The 18364-nt window shown below is 45.3% G+C and overlaps 1 protein-coding gene across 6 annotated transcripts in view; it reads left to right on the top strand.

Annotated features, from left to right (window-relative positions):
* Window positions 1–18364, top strand: part of PLCH2 (phospholipase C eta 2) — a 310582-nt gene that overhangs the window by 250575 nt on the left and 41643 nt on the right. For 5 of the 6 annotated variants that reach the window (XM_079986749.1, XM_079986750.1, XM_079986752.1 and 2 more), the window contains 2 exons: window positions 1045–1203; window positions 16575–16667. In XM_079986749.1, the coding sequence (XP_079842875.1) occupies window positions 1045–1203; window positions 16575–16667 (252 nt within the window). The remainder of the gene's footprint in view (window positions 1–1044; window positions 1204–16574; window positions 16668–18364) is intronic. The other variant, XM_079986753.1, reaches the window with a different exon arrangement.

Below are 18364 nucleotides of genomic sequence, written 5' to 3'. Positions count from 1 at the left end.
GGTTTAAAAAATAGAGTCTGCAAATATGCTTTTTAATGAGGAAGCCCCATTGAAGTAGGACTTATTTCTGGGTAAGCATACATGGGATTGCATTTTAAAGGGGTGGGGAACCCTAAGCCTTTCACTGTGTATATGTTCAGCATATTGCTCTTTTACACTGAATTATGACCTACCTACCATTGACTTATGATAGATTCCACATCGAGTATCCTTGGCCACCTCTATCTCAATCACAATTTTTCTCTCTATGGGTCCAGCTACCTTTAATGGCTAGTATTTGGCTCCCTTGCAAGTGATTTAAGCCTTGGAAAAACTGCACAACGATGAGTCTGCTAAGGTTTCCTTCTGTTCCGGGAAGAACGCTAGTGGCTTGGTAACAAAGCATGTCTCGTCAAAGTTGTTCTTGTTGCTAACAGTAGTTTCTTCCCTCCACCCCCCTTTTTTCTTTTTTCTTTTTTTGTTCCTTTTCAGTTTTGCAAAGTATTCTTAAAAATATGTGCTTTTCGCTTTTCCTTTCAACAACATCACTCTGTTTGATCACAGACAACACATTCGAGGCACTTTTCCACCAAAGGAATTTGTCTTGTTGAGGGCACTTCAGAATACCTCTCCTGGGTATCAAGAAGAATTCTATCATTCTAGCAAAGAGGAATAGAATGATAACTTTGCTGCCCAGTGTAGAAATCATGGGGCTATATCCATGCTGCAGAATCAAACTGAGTTACCAGTCATTCCCTGGGAAGGAGGGCTGGGGATCTCAAACAGAGGGTGCTCAGCACCTTCGACCAAACAATATTTCCCAGGATTCTTTGGGGGAAGCAATGATTGTGTAAAACCAGCATCTGTTTGTAGTGCGGATATGTCCCATGAGACTACCAATGCAGTCTTGGCATGTAGTTTATTTTGAGCAAATGTAGAGCTTGCCGTAGTCTGTTTCCTTTTCATTTAACGTTTCTGTAACATTTTAGTCAGCTTTGGGCTAGAATCCAAGTGTCCAGCTCTCCTGTGTGTCTTAACCCCCAGCCTCCCCTTTCTTACCTGCAGGCCTCGACCAATCGGAAGCGAGTGGAGAACATAGCAAAGAAGAAGCTGGACTCTCTGATCAAGGAATCCAAAATCCGTGACTGCGAAGACCCAAATAATTTCACAGTGACCACCATGACACCCTCTGGGAAACTTGGCAACAAGCATGATTTCAAGAAGGTAAAAAAAATTGTGCTCTTGGGTTTGTTTGTTGCCTCATCTGCTTTGCCACAAAAGACAGTCGGGTTCAGGACTATTTCAGTTGTTTCACAATGCAAACACATTTGCAATGGCTGTTTCCCTGAGGAACAAAAAACAAACAAACAAACACATGAACAGACACATTTAATCCCCCTTGTTTGCAGATTCAAAGGCCCTGTTAGGCCGAGGTCTCCATCTCCTTATCTACCAAGTATATTCCATCTTCCTGAAGAAAATGCAATAAGTATGGGGCATAATTCCACTACCCTTAAAGCTCTCAAAAGATCAATCTCTAATGTTGCATCTGTCATGTTGTAGCTCCATTGTGGACCCATGTTTATAATACTGTGTGCAAATCTGGTCTCTCCATCTCAAAAATAAATATAATAATATCCAGAGAAACCGAAACAAAGGTCAACAGAAGCTTCCTTAGGCAAGGCTGAAAATTTTTAGGAATGGCATGCATTTGGAAATAATTTTTTCTGAGGCTGTATAGACACCATATGTGTTTTAAGCATAAGACATCCCTAAAGAATTATGGGAATTGTAGTTTAAAGGTGCTGGGAATTGTAGCAGTGTGTGTGTGTGTGTGTGTGTGTGTGTGTGTGTGTGTGTGTGTTAAACTATAGCTGAGAGAGAGAGAGAGAGAGAGAGAGAGAGAGAGAGGTGTGCTTTAAATGTATGGTGCTAGGCAGCCTTAGTCCCTTGAGCCCAATACAGATCAAAACCCTTCAGAGTTAAGGAACAATACGTAAAGGAGATGCAATTTGCCACAAGTCTTTCCTCCTGCTCAGGGGCGGAGGAAGGGGGTGCAGTGGGGGCGGGCTGCCCTGGGTGTCACCACTGAGTGGAGTGACAAAATGCCGGGTGGCACTCACTGCGGCGCCTGCAGCACGCCTGAGTCATGCATCTCTCCTGGGAGTGACGCAGTGGCTTGGGTGCCCGCAGGCTCCACGCTGCCCCAAATGGTCTGCCCGCCACCTCCCCGTCAGCTGTAGGGCGGCTGAGTGGGAGGAGGCAGGCAGACTCCTCAGAAGCCCTGCGGAGCATCCTGCTCTGGCTCACCCCACCCCATAGATGGATGGCCCCGCCCCTGGGTGCAGGGCACACCCACTGCCCCAGGCACCCGATTGGCTTGTTCCACCACTGCTCCTGCTCCCACTTCTCTTTCCAACCTTCCGTCTCACATCAACAATGTGAGGGGGTAGGGGACAGCCATGACCCTAGACACTACCGCATACGTGCCCTGATCTCCTAGGAACCCTGGGAAATTAGAGAATGTGGGAAGTGATTTTATCCCTCATTGCGAGAAGCAAAGCTACAGGGAACCAGACAGAGGGCCTTCTCGGTAGTGGCGTCTTGCCTGTGGAATGCCCTCCCATCAGATGTCAAAGCGATAAATAACTACCTGACATTCAGAAGACATCTTAAGGCAGCCCTGTTCAGGGAAGTTTTTAATCTGTGATATTTTAGTGTATTTTTGGTTTTTATGGAAGCCGCCCAGAGTGGCTGGGGAAACCCAGCCAGATGGGCGGGGTACAAATAATAAATTATTATTATTATTATTATTATTATTATTATTATTATTATCCTGGAGTCGGACCCAGCCAGGCCTTGCTGTCTGACCTCTGCTTCTGATGAATGTAGGTGGAATAGCTGAGGTTGTAAACAGTTATTTGAGGGGAGGCACCAAATCACTTGTGGTCCTCGTTGGGCTGATGGATAGGGTGGTGGTCTTGCTACCCTGCCTTTCCCCTTGACAAAGCTACCTGCAATCAGTACTCTCCTGGGAGGACTGTATCATCTGCTTTTTCTTTAAACAAAACAAACCTGCATTCAGTAGTGCTCTGCTTTCAGAGAGCAAGGGAATTATTACTCCTCTTATTAGCCCTTTTGCTGCCTCTCTGCCAAGGTAGTCTGGGCCATTTTTCTGCACCGCTCCACTAATGTCAACATAAACGCCGTTGTGTTGCCTCAGCAGGGCTGACTCTTCCCATTAGCGTGAGTTGTTCTATTAGCAGTGTTAGTTGTGCTTGGATAAATCTGACTGTATTTTTAGAGTAGCAGCGTCCTTTTGTTTGTAAACACAAACACCCACACAATTCTCCGTCGCCTTTTAAATAGCAGCTGAAGTCTGAGAAATCCATCTATTTTGGGATAGGTCTCTTTTTTGTGTCATTATTTGGTATTTCTATTCCTGAGTAGTTTTCTTTCTTTCTTTCTTTCTTTCTTTCTTTCTTTCTTTCTTTCCTTCTCAGCTTTGGCATGCTTAAATGTTCTCTTTGTTCTTTGGCAATTCTTGCCGGATAATTTCCTACTACGGGGCCAACAGGTATTAAGGATTCTGCCTGTGGAGAACAGGATCTGCCATGGGGAAGGAACAGGAGGGGTTTTTTTGGGCGGGGGGGGGGAGGCTTAGGGATGGATGAATCTGTCAACTTCAGTTTCTCATGTTTTGCAATCTTAAATTCCGTTCTTCACATTTCTACAGCAATTTGTTGTTGTTTTAAAAATCCTCAGGGAAAAATTGTCAGCATTTTAGTGAGAATTTTTTTAAAAAATAATATTTATTAAAGTTTCAAAAATTACAGAAAGAAAAAGTAAAAAATGCCACATTAAACAAAAGCAAAACAACACATCACAATATAAAAAAATGGAAAAAAAACCAGAGAAATAAAACCCGTCATTTTAGTGAGAATTTATCCCAGAGTAAACATGTTTGTATGCAGTTTTGATTCATATAAACATTTGTACAAGCATTTTTCTCCAATATAATGCATGTTTGGACATTCACTCAGGCATGCATTTTATGCATACATGCATTAGCTGCGATTCCTGCATCGCAGGGGGGTTGGACTAGATGGCCCTTAGGGTCCCTTCCAACAATTTTATGATTCTGTGATCTGTGTACACATTGTGTGCTTGGGGAACTGCATCTACAAAATTAGGAGAACTGAGAATTTTGAAGGATGGCTGTGTTTCCGTTTGCATGCCGATCCAAAAAGTGTGAATTGGGTGGTTTCTCATTCAAATGCAAACCGAGTTGAACTTCTTGCTTCAGCCTCCTGTAAGTCTATCTCCCTCCTGCAAAAAAAAATAGACAAAGGAGATGATACTTTCATCCAAAGGAAGTGGTGTCTGAAAAAAGAAGTCAATTGATCATTCACATTACATGCTGGCTGTTCAAAGTTCTTTAGGGACCTTCAGCTGGAAGTGTCTGGGCTTAATCCTTTGGACTGAGATTGTACGCTCTGAGGTAGGGTTGCTGGATTGCAACTTGGAGACCTGCCCCACAAGTGCCTCAGGAGGCGAGACACCGGCTGTCCCCATCTCCCCCAATATGTCACCAGCGGGACTGCCGTGTGCCGCATCAAGTGCAAATACAGAATCATGTGGAAGCAAGCTGCCTAGTGGCTGATCCCTAACAACACAGTTAATCCTGACTGATCACCGCTCCGGCTTTTTCCTCCGCCAGGACAATTGAGCTTGAGCACTAATGGGGCAGTCATTGGCTTCTCTGTTAATCATGACAAATATTTATTGTCTGCCCAGATTGCCCATCCCTTTGTGTATGTGTGCATGTGCCTGCTCTCGTACCACCAGATGTGCGAAGGACACTGATGCAAAGAGAACTGGTGTTCTGTTGTTGTTACTCTTCTTTTATTTATCCCCACTGTGCTAAACTATTTAATATCTGTTTGTTTCCGAGACAGCAACTGCTGCTGGCTTGATCAGAAGCTGTTGAGTGTGTTTGCCTGGGGGTAGGAGAGGGAAATGGGGAGAGCATTTCGAAGAGGCCACCATTATTAGCAATTTATGGCTGCCATCTACGCCTTGGGATTTTTTCTAAAATGAAAAGCAGATGCAACTGGGTTCCAAGAAGCCAAGTTCAGGGAGGAGGGCCATAGCTGGGTGGAAGAGGATCTGCTTTGCATACAAAAGACGCCAGGTTCAGTCTGTAGCATCTCCAGGTGCTCCCTTGTCTTAAACTCAGGAGAGCTGTCGCCCATCAACTTAAGCAATACTGAGCAAGATGTACCAGCGGTCTGATTCTGGGGAAGGCAACTTCCTATGTGTGCGAGAGAGTTCACTGGCAAGGCTTTTGTGCCTTCTGAATCAAACCTGAGGAAGCATCGTGAGAAAGCAGCTGGCATTAATGCTGGGGTAGCTAAATCAGTAGAGCATGAGACCTTTAATCTCAGGGTCACAGGTTCAAGCCTCAGCGTTGGGCAAAACATTCATGTCTTGCAGCCGGTTGAACTAGAAGACCCCGGTGGTTCCTTCCAAGTCTACAATTCTATGATTCTTCCTTGGGAGGAGAGCAGTCCCCAACAGATACAACACGTAGGCCCTGATTTTTTTTTTTTGGGGGGGGGGGGCTTGGTGCTAATCCTTCCTCTGGTTCTATTGAGGTCAAATGTCCACCATAGTTTATCCAGCAAGGACTGGCTGTGGGGCCAGGTTGGATACTTGCACAGGAAGAGCATGGTGTGAGCAGATGCTCTGGCTAATTGGGCCAAGTCCCTTCTGCCTTTTGTGCTGGCTATCTCCTCTTCCTTTTGCTTCTAAACTCACCTTTCATTCAGAGGGCATTTCTGGCTCTCTGCTCATGAATGAAAGGAGAAGGGGGATGAATTGCTGCCTCCCATGTCTCAATCGGGATCTGCCTGTGAAAACAACATGTTTAATCTGATCTCAGATGATGTTGTTTTCTTGGTCCGTAGCTCCTGCAGGGGAAATGAAGAGCGATTTTTCATACACACCACCGCTGTTCTCTGTTTTGGTTAACGCTTAACTCTGGGCTGACCTTCTGATAATCTGCCCTTTAATTATCAGAAGGGCTTAAAAAACAAACAACAGTGAAATTGGCATGCAGTGCGAATGGAGCTCGTTGCTTTTTATTATAGGCTGCCACTGTATTTTTGTTAAGGTATCTGCATTTGCAACTGATATATCACATAAGTAGGACAGCTTTATCTAAGGCAACACAGGAACATTGGAAACTGTCTTATACTGAGCCAGACTCTTGGTCCATGTAGCTCAGTATTGTCTACACTGGCTGGCAGCTGCTCTCCAGGATTTCACTCAAGGGTCCTTCTCAGACCCAACCAGAGATACTGGACATTGAACCTTCTGCATGCAAAGTGGATGCTCTCTCTCTCTCTCTGAGCTTTAGTCATTATGAGCTTGTAGCTGAGGTGAGGATTTGAATCAGGGACTCCCTGTCTTTGTCATCGTGTTCAAGAGGTGAACCACAATTTCTATAAAGACCCCTCCGAGAATTTCTGACATTTTTCTTTTTCTCACTCTATAGGAAATGAAAACCACTTTGCAGAATTATCTTTGTATGTTCTCAAATGCTATTTTTTTTTTATAGTGACTGCCCTCCCTCAAATACCCAGAAAGGATATTGTGGAGAATGCAAAGCAGTGACCTGGCTACCAAGCCAGTTTGCCGCAGTAGCAGCAAATAAGAGAGAGAGAGAGGGAGAGGGAGGGAGGGAGGGAGGGAGGGAGAGAGAGAGAGAGAGAGAGAGAGAGAGAAGAAATAGGAGGAGCCTGTGCTTCGCCCCTCAGAAATAGTTGGAGAATTTTCCCCCCACCCTGAGAAATCCAGTGAAATGCTCCCCTCCCCATGTCCATGCCCACAAACAAGGTGGATAATTTTGAGAGGGCTTTTTGAACACAAGGTGAGCCAGACCCAATATTTCTTTCTCTGCAAAGCAATCCCCAGCAGCAGAAAAGTGCAGTGATCCTCCCAAATCCAAAAGGTAGTCTAGGCTAGGGTTACCAGATGTCCCCATTTCCTGGGACAGTCCCCAGGTTTGTGAATAAGTCCCCAGACAAATTCCATCCCCAGAATGTCCCCGGATTTCATCTAATGTCCCCAGGAAATGCAGCAGCGGCAGTCTCTCAGCAGCCCGGAGCAGTTGGATCTGGCTGGCTTCAGGAAGTCCCCATATGATGGTGGTGCAGGGGCTCTAAGATGCAGCTTCCAGGCTGCCTCCACCTTCCCTGACCCCAGCAACTAAGCTGTGAAGGGAGGCTTCACGCTGCCTATCAGAGCTTGCGTGCAAGCAGGAGGGGGTAGGGATCTCTCAGTTAGGCAACGGGGAGCCTCCCTTCCCAGCTGAGGGATCCCCACCCTCTCCTGCTTGCACGCAAGTAGGAATGGGATTGGGGCTGCTCCGATGGGAAGGGAGGCATTGCTCTGCTTGAGAGATCCTTGCCCCCTCCTGCTTGCACACAAGTAGGAGTTGGGATGGGGCTGCTCCGAAAGGCGGTTAATTAATTAAAGTGTCCCTGTATTCATTGGAAAAAACCTGGTAACCTTAGGCTATGCAACCACCCAGGTATGCCACACTACAGTTCCCATTATCCATGACCATTAGCAATACTGGCTGAGGTTTATGGGAGCTGGAGTCAAACAACATCTGCAAGGTAGCATGTTGGCTACCCTTGCCCTGAGGGGGACTGTACATTTTTTCATTGTGTTTGTTTCTACACAGCCAGAACGGATGCTGAATCTATGCATGAGATCATTTGGATGGCTTAGAGGATTAGAAAAATTCATAGAAGAGAAGGCTATGTTCCACTTTCACTGTCAAGAGGCAGTGTGCCCATGAATGCCCGTTGCTGGAAATGGTACAGGGGGGAGAGAGTGAGGTTGCACTCAAATCCTGCTTGCTTGCTGGCTTCCCATGGGCATCTGGTTGGCTACTGTGAAAACAGGATGCTGGACTAGACGGGTCTCCTTCCAGCGACTCCTGCAGCCAAGCTGGTGCCAAACAGATTGCTCTGCTTTCCTTTTCCTTTTGACCACTGAGGCTGCAAGGCGGGTCTTGTCGTCTGGGCAGCCCAGGACCTCCATACACGCCACTGCCCAGGCTTGCATCCCAGAGAGCTCACTTTGGTGCAGCTAACCCTGCAGAAAGAATGTGGGAGGCAGCAGTTATGAGTTACCTGTCTCTGCAACCACAGCAGGTGCTGTGATTCTCCAGCGGTTTGACTTCACCCTGGATGCAAACTCTGTTGTCTCTCGAGATAGGCAGGTGCCAGCAGCAGCAACAACAACAAAGACACCATCCTTCCTCCCCCCCAAGCAAACTGGATGTTGACAGACAGCCCTGAATTTCTTAGCACTTGAAGAAGGGACAGTGCGTTCCCCTTTGCCAACAGAACCACTTCACTCACATTCCTGGATGCAGTTCTCCCTGTTGTGATGTTCCACTGGTAGAACATCAGCCCAGTCTTGCACATGCTTACATCTTGCTGTCATTCTACCACTCGAGAAACAAAAGTGTGTGTGTGTGTGTGTGTGTGTGTGTGTGTGTGTGTGTGAGTGAGAATCAGGCTTTGTTCATTCATTACTTTCGCTTTGGTGCTCAAATTTAAGCCCCGGAATGTCACAGTGGATTACAGCTTCTGAATATTCTCTGCTGCTGTTCCCTTGATGGCCAGCCTACATTCCATATGCCTCTTGAGTTGAGTTGTATAACTCTCTGACGTCTCGGAGGCCTGCACAGGAGGGAGAGAAACATCCAGGCATATCCAAGTCCTTGCTTTTAATCTCTGCACCTGAGCGGCAAAGCATAAAGATCACCTGCCATTTGCTTGGATGTTAGTTAATAAGCTGTTGAGATGAGGTCTGGAGCCTTCCTGAGTCTGTTAAGAAGCTAATTCTGGATGAAAGGTGGGGGCTGGAGGAGATTGCTTCTAATCCCACAATCAAAATCCTTATAGGCTTGTTAAGATATGAGTTTACCAACAGCTGTTGCCTCGAGAGATCTTGAAAGGCTTGTCTACGTTCAGACACTCAGGTAGGGAAGGGGGATAGATTAGATTGATTTCACATTTAAAGGTGAGCCTCTATGATCTGTGCTTTCTGAAACAATACAAAAACAAAAACACAGCCACCCCTAAAAAAATTGCAATGCTCAGAGTTTTTCAGTACAGTTATCTGGCCCTGCAATATGTTCAGAAATGCATATACTGGGGTAAAGTGTCCATACAAATGTGATTTGTATGCATTGCATTAAGGGAAATGCATTGCGTTAAGGGAAAGATCTTGCAGAAATGTATATATACTGGGCAAAATTGCACACAGAAAAATGCATATTAGGAGAAATTTGCACTAAAATCCCGATAAATTTCCCTGAGGACTTTTAAAAATTGCACACTGAGGTGGTAATGCAGAGAACTGAAGATCAGAGAAGTGAGAAACTGGGGGAAACAAAAAATGGGCAGACTCATCCATTCCTCCCCCCAGGCAGTTACTGGGGGGCTCCAGCATTACTGGTCTGGACCCCAACTTATGCCTCCCCTTTAATCAGTTTTCTGTACTCCAGTCAGTGGCAGACAGGTAGTTCTAGAGGGAGCTGCTATTTGCATTTCCCACAATGCCTTGGAGCAGTGCAGTACCTGGGGAATTGTGGGAAATTAAAATGGCAGCTTCCAGATGCCCTGCCCACATTAGGATACTACTGTTTTCGAGAAGCCCCACTAGGCCTCCTCTAGCAGGCGGAAGACATGACTTTTATCACCCATGGTGTGGATTAGGCCTGGAGTACAGAGAGGTGATATGATAGCCATCTTCAAATATCGGAAGGGCTGTCAAAGGGAAGATGGCTCCAGCTTGTTTTCTGCTACTCGAGAGAGTAAGACCCGAACCAATGGATTCAAATGACAAGAAAGGAGATTCTGGTTAAGCGTTAGGAAGAACTTCATGATGGTAAAAGCTGTTTGACAGTGGAACCGGCTCCTTTAGAAGGTGGTGGACTCTCCTTCAGTAGAGGTTTTAAAGCATCTGGATGGGCATCTGTCAGGGATGCTTCAGTGTTGATTTCTGCATTGCAAAGGGGTTGGACTAGATGTCCCTTGGGGTTCCTTCCAACTTCACAGTGCTATGATTATAAGTCATTTAAGGAAGGAAGGAAGGAAGGAAGGAAGGAAGGAAGGAAGGGAGGGAGGGAGGGAGGGAGGGAGGGAGGGAGGGAAAGAAAGAAAGAAAGAAAGAAAGAAAGAAAGAAAGAAAGAAAGAAAGAAAGAAATGTATCTCCAATCTACTTTTTTAGGTAAGTGACAGGTTCAAGGAAACCTCAGCCATAGCCCCATATTGATTTTGGGCCATTTCCAGTTGTCCAGTCATTTCAACCAGACACCTGGAATGGACTCGGAAGAAGCTCCAGTCCCTGAAACTGGCAAACATAATCTGTTCTCTCTACCCCTCCCACACTTGAGTTTTCACTCTCAGCTCTAAATTTCATGTATGAAGCATTGCAAATTGAACGGCACAGACAAACGCCATGCTTTTCAGTGGATTCACTTCACTCAATTCATCTGCAGGGCGTCATGTTCTAAGTAATCGAGTGACGACAAATCAAATGCAGTTTGTGCTTGTGTGAACAAACCGCTCTGGGAGAGCCCAGCAGTCTTGATGGATTTATTTCACAGAGAGCGAGGGAGAGAGAAAGGGTGAAGGATTGGCTGCCTTTGTCACTGGGGCTCAGCTGTCTCTGTGATGGAGTGCTGCCCTCTAGAGGAGTTATGATTCACGGGCCCTAAAGACACTCATTCATTTAATTCTGCGTGGGGTTTTTTTTCATCAGTAGAGCTGATTCACAGCATTTGTTCATTTTTTTATTTTTTTAAAAAAATGTATTGAAGTCAACATGAGTCTACGCCTTCTGTGTCCCAGTTCCCAGCCAGGTTGCCACCATGGGACCCATGACATTCAGTGACATGTCACAGGAACATGTTATTGTGAACAAGTCCTGTTCAGGGTGTGTGTGTGTGTGTGTGTGTGTGTGTGTGTGTGTGTGTGTGTCTGTGTGTGTGTGAGAGAGAGAGAGAAAGAGAGAGAGAATAATCTATTCGATTACCTATTATAATTGCCTTTAGTTCATGTTTTTACATATTTATTTTGAAACAATGTACAATTCATATTTGCCATAGTGATACCCAAGTATTTAACTTTTTTTTCCCCAATTTGAAGCCCTGTTTTCTCCAGCAAAACCTTCTGGTTTTCTGTTGTCATATTCTTTGTTAAAATTTTCAATATCTGGTGGTTCGTCTTAAAACCTGCTAATGTACCGAAGTCATTTAGTTTGTCCGTAAGAGTTCCTGCTCCCTGCAATGGCCTTTCCAGAGTTAACATTGTCATCAGCATATGCTCTTAGTTTCTTTTTTAATCTTTATTGCCACAATCCTCTCATCTTGCCAAATATCTCTAAGCAACACTTCTAGGACCAGAATGAAAAATAGCAGAGATAATGGACATCCTTGCCTTGTTCCCTTCTGTAAATCCAATTGGGGGAAGATAGCTCTCAGACCTCTTCTTCCACCACCGCAGCCTCCCATTATCCTCAGATTCCCTGTAGCTACACAGCCACGCAAGGCCATGTGGCTGCAGAGTTGGCTGTAGGCCCTTGTCAGACAGCATCCCTGGGGAACAGGGCTGGAGCCACTGGGGGGAAGGCCCTGTCAACCTTCTTAAGCTGTTCTGGGACAACAACTTCCCTTTCTCAGCTCTCAGGGTCTTGCTTTGCTTGGCTCTACGTGACCTGACCTGACCCTTGCGCCTGACCTGCGTCTGCTTTCCCTCTGAGCCCCAGGAGAACAAGATAAGGCTTTCTCTTCAGAGCTCATTGTGAGATAAATTGCCTTTTATCCTCACAACATCCCTGTGATGTAGGTTAGGCTCACTTGCTGCAGAACTGGTGTGGTGCGGTGGGTGGAGTGCCAGACTAGGACCAGGGTTCAAATCCCAACTTGGCCATGAAGCTCACTGGGTGGCCTTGGGGCCAGTCATTGCCTCTCAACCTAACCTATCTCACAGGGTTGTTGTGAGGATAATCTGGGGAAGAGGAGAACCTTGGAAAAAAAGGTGGGGTACAAAATGCAATAAATAAAAATAAACAAAATGCCAGGGGTCATCTGGTGAGCATTGTGGGGGCATGAACACTAATAATAATAATAATAATAATAATAATAATAATAATAATAATAATAAATGATTTATACCCCGCCCATCTGGCTTGGTTTCTCCAGCCACTCTGGGCAGCTTCCAACGGAATATTAAAATACAATAACCTATTAAACATTAAAAGCTTCCCTAAACAGGGCTGCCTTCAGATGTCTTCGAAAAATCTGGTAGTTGTTTTTCTCTTTGATGGGAGGGCGATCCACAGGGTGGGTGCCATTACTGAGAAGGCCCTCTACCTGGTTCCCTGTAACTTGGCTTCTCGCAGCGAGGGAACCACCAGAAGGCCCTCGACGCTGGACCTCAGTGTCTGGGCAGAACAATGGGGGTGGAGACACTCCTTCAGATATACTGGACCGAGGCAGTTTAGGGCTTTAAAGGTCAGCACCTTAGCCTTCCCAGCCCTAGTCTGCTCATGACACCAGGGATTGCGAGGCTTATATGAGCAACTTTTTGAAAACAACCCCAAGATTCTAGGTTGAAATAATGGCTCAGGTGCAAATTGATGGCTAAAGTAGAACAAAGAATGCCATTTACCAGGTCAGGCCATTGGTCCATCCAGCTAAGGATTGTCTACCCTGGTAGACAGCTGCTCTCCTCCACGGTTTCAGTTTGGGAACACTCCCAGCCTTACCAGAAGATGCTGGGGATGGAAGCTGAAGTCTTCCATCTGAAGTGTTAAGAAACCTACCATTGTGTCATGTGCAGTAGCAGTTGCCTACCGCATACCAGGAGCCACACACTGGGGTGACCTGCATATGCAAAAAACAAATCTACATTAGCGTTGCAAAAGAACTGCATCTCTTAACACTACAACTGGCCAGCAGAGTTCCACACAGACTTGGTGAAAGGGAGCCAGGTCATATTCACCTTTTGCATCCAAGGAATGCCGGGAGACAAATGTTTAGCAGAAAACTAATTTGGTTGTAGTGCAAAAAGGCTTGTCAGGTTGCCAAAGGCTGTTCTACCGACTTATGCACAGCACCGCACTGGCACTCAGTATTCCAACCCCCTCCCAAAACATGCCCTTAATTTGCTGCCTTTAATTTACATGAGAAATTTCCACTCCGTGATGAAAATTGTCCCCTTCCTATGAATCAACTAAAGCTCTGGTTGCTTAGTCTATCAGTTATAACGATGGAAACTTGCTGTCCTTTTAAAGCAGGGCTACGAAAACTAGTCCTCCAGGTGATGCTTTTGCTCCCATCAGTTCCAGCCAGCGGGGCTGATGCTCAAGGATGATGGTGGCCATTGCAGTCCAGCAAACATCTGGAAGGTCACTGGTTCCCTATTCCTGTTTTAGAGTGTCCCCTCTGCCCAATCACATGAACTTAATTGATGCAAATCTTCTGAAACATTTCCTAGGGATACTGAGTGCTGTTTTTAAATGGCCTGGGCTCCCAAGCAATTGGGTGTAAGGTTGCAGGTTGGGGACCGGTATGTAGTAACTAGATCAGAGACCAATAAAGCTGACACATCTCATGAGTTGGATCCAAAGCATTAGTGTTTAAGCTGCCTCCCCAGGCCCCCAGCAGAAAGAGAGAGGTTGAATCTCTTAGGGTCATGGGCCACATTCAAGAGAAGAGGATACCTTCTCCTTGCCTTGGAAAGCATAGTTGTTAGAGTGTCTGGCTAGGATTGGGGGGACCCAGGTCCCAATCTCCACTCAGACATGATACAGTGGTGCCCCGCAAGACGAATGCCTCACAAGATGGAAAACCCGCTAGACGAAAGAGTTTTCCGTTTTGGAGGTGCTTCGCAAAACGAATTTCCTATGGGCTTGCTTCACAAGATGAAAATGTCTTGCGAGTTCCTGCGGTTTCCCCCCCCCTCCCTCTTTTTCTAAGCCGCTAAGCCGCTTATCCGCTAAGCCGCTAAAAGCCGCTAAACCGCTAATAGTGCTAATCCACTAAGCCGTCAATGGGCTTGCTTCGCAAGACGAAAAAACCGCTAGACGAAGAGACTCACGGAACGGATTCTTTTCGTCTTGCGAGGCACCACTGTACTTAGGACAGTCACTGTTTCTCTGCCTGACTAGGATAAGAATAGGGGAGGAGAGAGACTATGTATGCTGCCCTGGACTTCTTGGAGGGAAAGGTGAGAAATAAATGTCATAAATAAATAACTGGCCTCCAGTTAATTTCCACTCTGAGAGACAGGGAGGGATGAGTAGCTATTCTGGCCCTGAAGGCTAAAGCATTTGGGCTACCATCCTTAAGAGGGTGGCTACTTGCATAGCAGATTTCTTCTTTTCATTTTACGTAATACAGCTCCTTTTGCTGTGTAGTCCTTGCATGTAGGCTTTCCTTCAGCTAGGCCTCCTAGGAATGGACCCTGCCTGCTCCCTGGGTCAATCTGAAGCAGGCTTGCTAGTATTATTCCCTGACCTGATTCTTGGTGGCAATTGTTAACAAGGCAGAACAGCTGAGTAATGCCTCATCTCGTACTGATTTCCTCTTAGCTCTTTTCATTGTTTGTGAAGATGCAGGAACACATTTCTTCCCACTGATGTCCATTTAGGATAGAGCTCTTTTCCTCTCTGTATCTTCAATAACGATGTTTTGATTAGCACCAGGTTGTTTATCTCCCTCCCCCATTTAATGGCACCCATTCCATCCAGGGGATAATCTGTCACCCAAAATGAATAATGCAACGTGGCAAGCTTTAGAAATGGAAATGGGGAGGGCTGAGAACGCAGTCTTTAGTAGCTGACTTTGTTGGATTTTTATTAGCTTTCTTTCCAAATTGTTTATTAATGACTCTGGCTTCCATAGCCGAATGCGCACAGTTAATGAGGAGGCCAGGTGAGTGAGATTTCTGAGAGGCACGGAGCTTCCATTGGTTGCTTGCATGAGGCAACTAGAGCATAAAAGGCACACAGGTGATTTCTGCCTCCCTTACACAGTGCCAGCGATCTTGTTTTCCATAATAAAATGAAGCACTTTTTAATAACCAGGAGGTTTCATATGAAAATATCTCTCCTTTTTTAATTCCACACCCCCTGTCCCCTGGACTCGCGTATATGTAAATTTCATAATGTGTTGTTTCTAAAGATGTACTAAGCCTGTCACACTCGGAACAGCTCAACTCATAAGTGCTCCTGGTCTCTTTCCCAGAGCTTTTAACCAGCCGCCGAGGGCTTCAGGAAAGCTGTTGTATGCAAAATACATTGCAGAGGTTTTGCTGACATACATTTAAAACAGGACTTATGGGAACCTGTGGCCCTCTGGAAACTTTTGCTGGACTTCAACTCCCATCACCACCACCAGCAAACATAGCCTAATAGTTGGGTACTGAAGGAATTGTAGTAATTTCTGGAACGTCATGGGTTCCTCGTGAGTTCCTATTTCTTGGCAGATCACAACAAAACTGTTACAAGCAAGGATGCCATCTTTGCATTAGCAACTCGAAAAAACCCACCACAGTTTTATACAGATGTCAGCAAAGACAACAGTATTTAGACATTGTTGTTAATCTCGGTTTGTACTGATCATTATTAGTGATATATATATTATTAGTGATGTTATTAGCTTTTGTCTCTGCTTCTTTTGTGCTTGTCCTAGCAAGCATCCAGATTTGCTACTGATTTGTGCTTGTACCAATTTCTGGTGCTTGCTAGGCGCTGTAGCTTTTGGGCATTTGCTGCCATACAGGGTTGTTGTGAGGGTAAAAAGCTGGTATAAACGGCCCTGAGCTTCCTAAAGGAAAGGCAGAATAAAAAAGCATTCTACTTCCCCCCCCAATATATATATATATATATATATATATATATATATATATATATATAAAAAGATGACTAGGGAGGTATTCTTTCTGCAGGATAAAGGTAAAGGGACCCCTGACCATTAGGTCCAGTCGTGGCCAACTCTGGGGTTGCGGCGCTCATCTCACTTTATTGGCCGAGGGAGCAGGCGTACAGCTTCTGGGTCATGTAGCCAGCATGACTAAGCCACTTCTAGTGAACCAGAGCAGCACACGGAAATGCCGTTTACCTTCCCGCCAGAGCGGTATCTATTGATCTACTTGCACTTGGATGTGCTTTCAAACTGCTAGGTTGGCAGGAGCAGGGACCGAGCAACGGGAGCTCACCCCGTCACGGGGATTTGAACCGCTGACCTTCTGATCTGCAAGTCCTAGGCTCTGTGGTTTAACCCACAGCACCACCCGCATCCCATATGTAGGATACATACTACCTAATGAAATGGCACTTTCGTACTCTGGTACCAGGAAGCATCGGAAAGTCCGAAATGCTGTGCAAGGATGTTTAAAACAGTGTATTCTGTGTACATCTGTCAGGCTGTCCACCTGCCTTCCTGTCAGTCCGTCTTGTCATTGACAGTCTTGCATGTTGTCCTTCTTTGCTATTGTAGAACAAACATGAGGAGGATGTGGAATCCGGGGAGGATGCTGTCATCAACAAACGCCACAACCGATCGCTGATGGGGAGTTTTTCCAAGCGCAAGGTTATTCATTTATTCATAGGAATAGACACAAATTGCTCTGCTTTCCCTGCAAAAGCTCAAACATCCAAGCCATTAAAAAATTTAGAACAGAAAGGGGCAACCAGTAAGGGATCACGTAGCAAATATGATGTCACAGTGCTATACAGCCAGTCATGGTTGTCAAGGCTGCACCCTTCATTTTCTCTTAAGCACCTTTTATTTAGATTGAAACTGACATGAGACTGATGCACATTCTAAAGTAACACCAATGTGGACCTCAAAAGCTACATTTAAGAGCAGAGCTGAGTGTTTTCCCCCTCCATGTTTATTTTTGCCCATAAGGGAGATAAAGTCCTGAGAATCGCTTACATTTTTATGGGAAAGGTTTTGAGGCGCAAATGTTGCCATTTTTTTCGGTGCTGCTGTGGTGCCATTTTTTTTCCTTCCCAGAGTGCCCCCAGGCAATCAGAGATCACATAAGGAACATGATGGGCTCCCTGTTGAAATTTGCCCCACATGAAAGCAGGGAAACTTGGGGGGCAGCTGCATGAAAACATCCAAAGTGGTTGTACAAACTATGACCCTACCGGCAGTGTAGTACCCTATCACTTTAAGCAGCCATATCTTCCCCCAAATAATCCTGGGAACCGTAGTTTGTTGAAGGCGCTGAGAGTTGAGACACCTACCCCCCCCCTTAGAGAGCTACAGTTACTAGTAGGGCTGGCCCACTCATGGGGCAAGGTGAGGCAACTGCCTCAGACAGCAAGATCTACAAGACACCACAGCCTAATGCTGAGCTTTCTTCCCACCCTGTTCCTGATGTAGATATTACCTCAGCTCTTCTTCCCTGGTGGGTGGGGGGGGGCATTTTGGGAATCCGCTTCAGGTGCCGAAATGTCTTGGGCTGGCTCTGATTCCGACAGTTTCCTGGGAGGGTTAAACCACTCTTGGAGAAGAATAGGGTGCTCCTAACAACTCTCAGCAACATTATCAAACCACAGTTGCCAGGAATCTTTGGAAGCAGTTGGTTAGAGTGTGCTGCCAATAACACCAAGTTTGCAGATTCACTTCCCGTAAGGGACAGCTGCATATTCCTGCATCACAAGGGGGGCTGCACTTGATGATCCTCAGGGCTCTTCCAACTCTATGATTCAAGACTGATCTATGATACTGTGAAATGCAAATAGGGCTAATGTTAGGTTAATTGTCTCCACAAATACTGTTATTGTTAATGTTATCTGTTGTTCGTTGTTACAGCAGTTTCAGTGTGCGCTGTGTTTTGGAGTGTTTCATAAGAAGAAAATACACATCTCTGCCCTAGCCTTTTTCTTTTTCTTTTCTTCAACACAATTTTATATACCAGAACAAAATAGCTCCAAATAGTTTGCACTAAGCCATTCAGTTAAAATACCAATAAAGCAAATTACATGACAACATTTATATTATAAACTAATTATTATTATTACTTTTTGAAAATAATAATAATAATAATAATAATAATAATAATAATAATAATAATAGATGCACTAAAATCAGATGTCAAAAATCCACACTAAAATTATATGCCTGAATAGGCTCGCTGGAAGAAAAAAATGGTTTTTAACAGGCTCCGAAAACAATACAGTTCCTTATATCAATGGGAAAAGAGTTCCAACACACCAAAAGATCAATTCTTTGCAAGTTCAAGTTGAACCACAATGTTGCCAGTACTAGTTTGA

Source organism: Podarcis cretensis, assembly GCF_951804945.1.
Source record: "Podarcis cretensis genome assembly, chromosome: 8".
NCBI classification, from domain to species: domain Eukaryota; kingdom Metazoa; phylum Chordata; class Lepidosauria; order Squamata; family Lacertidae; genus Podarcis; species Podarcis cretensis.
This window is presented reverse-complemented; position numbering and strand designations above follow the sequence as displayed.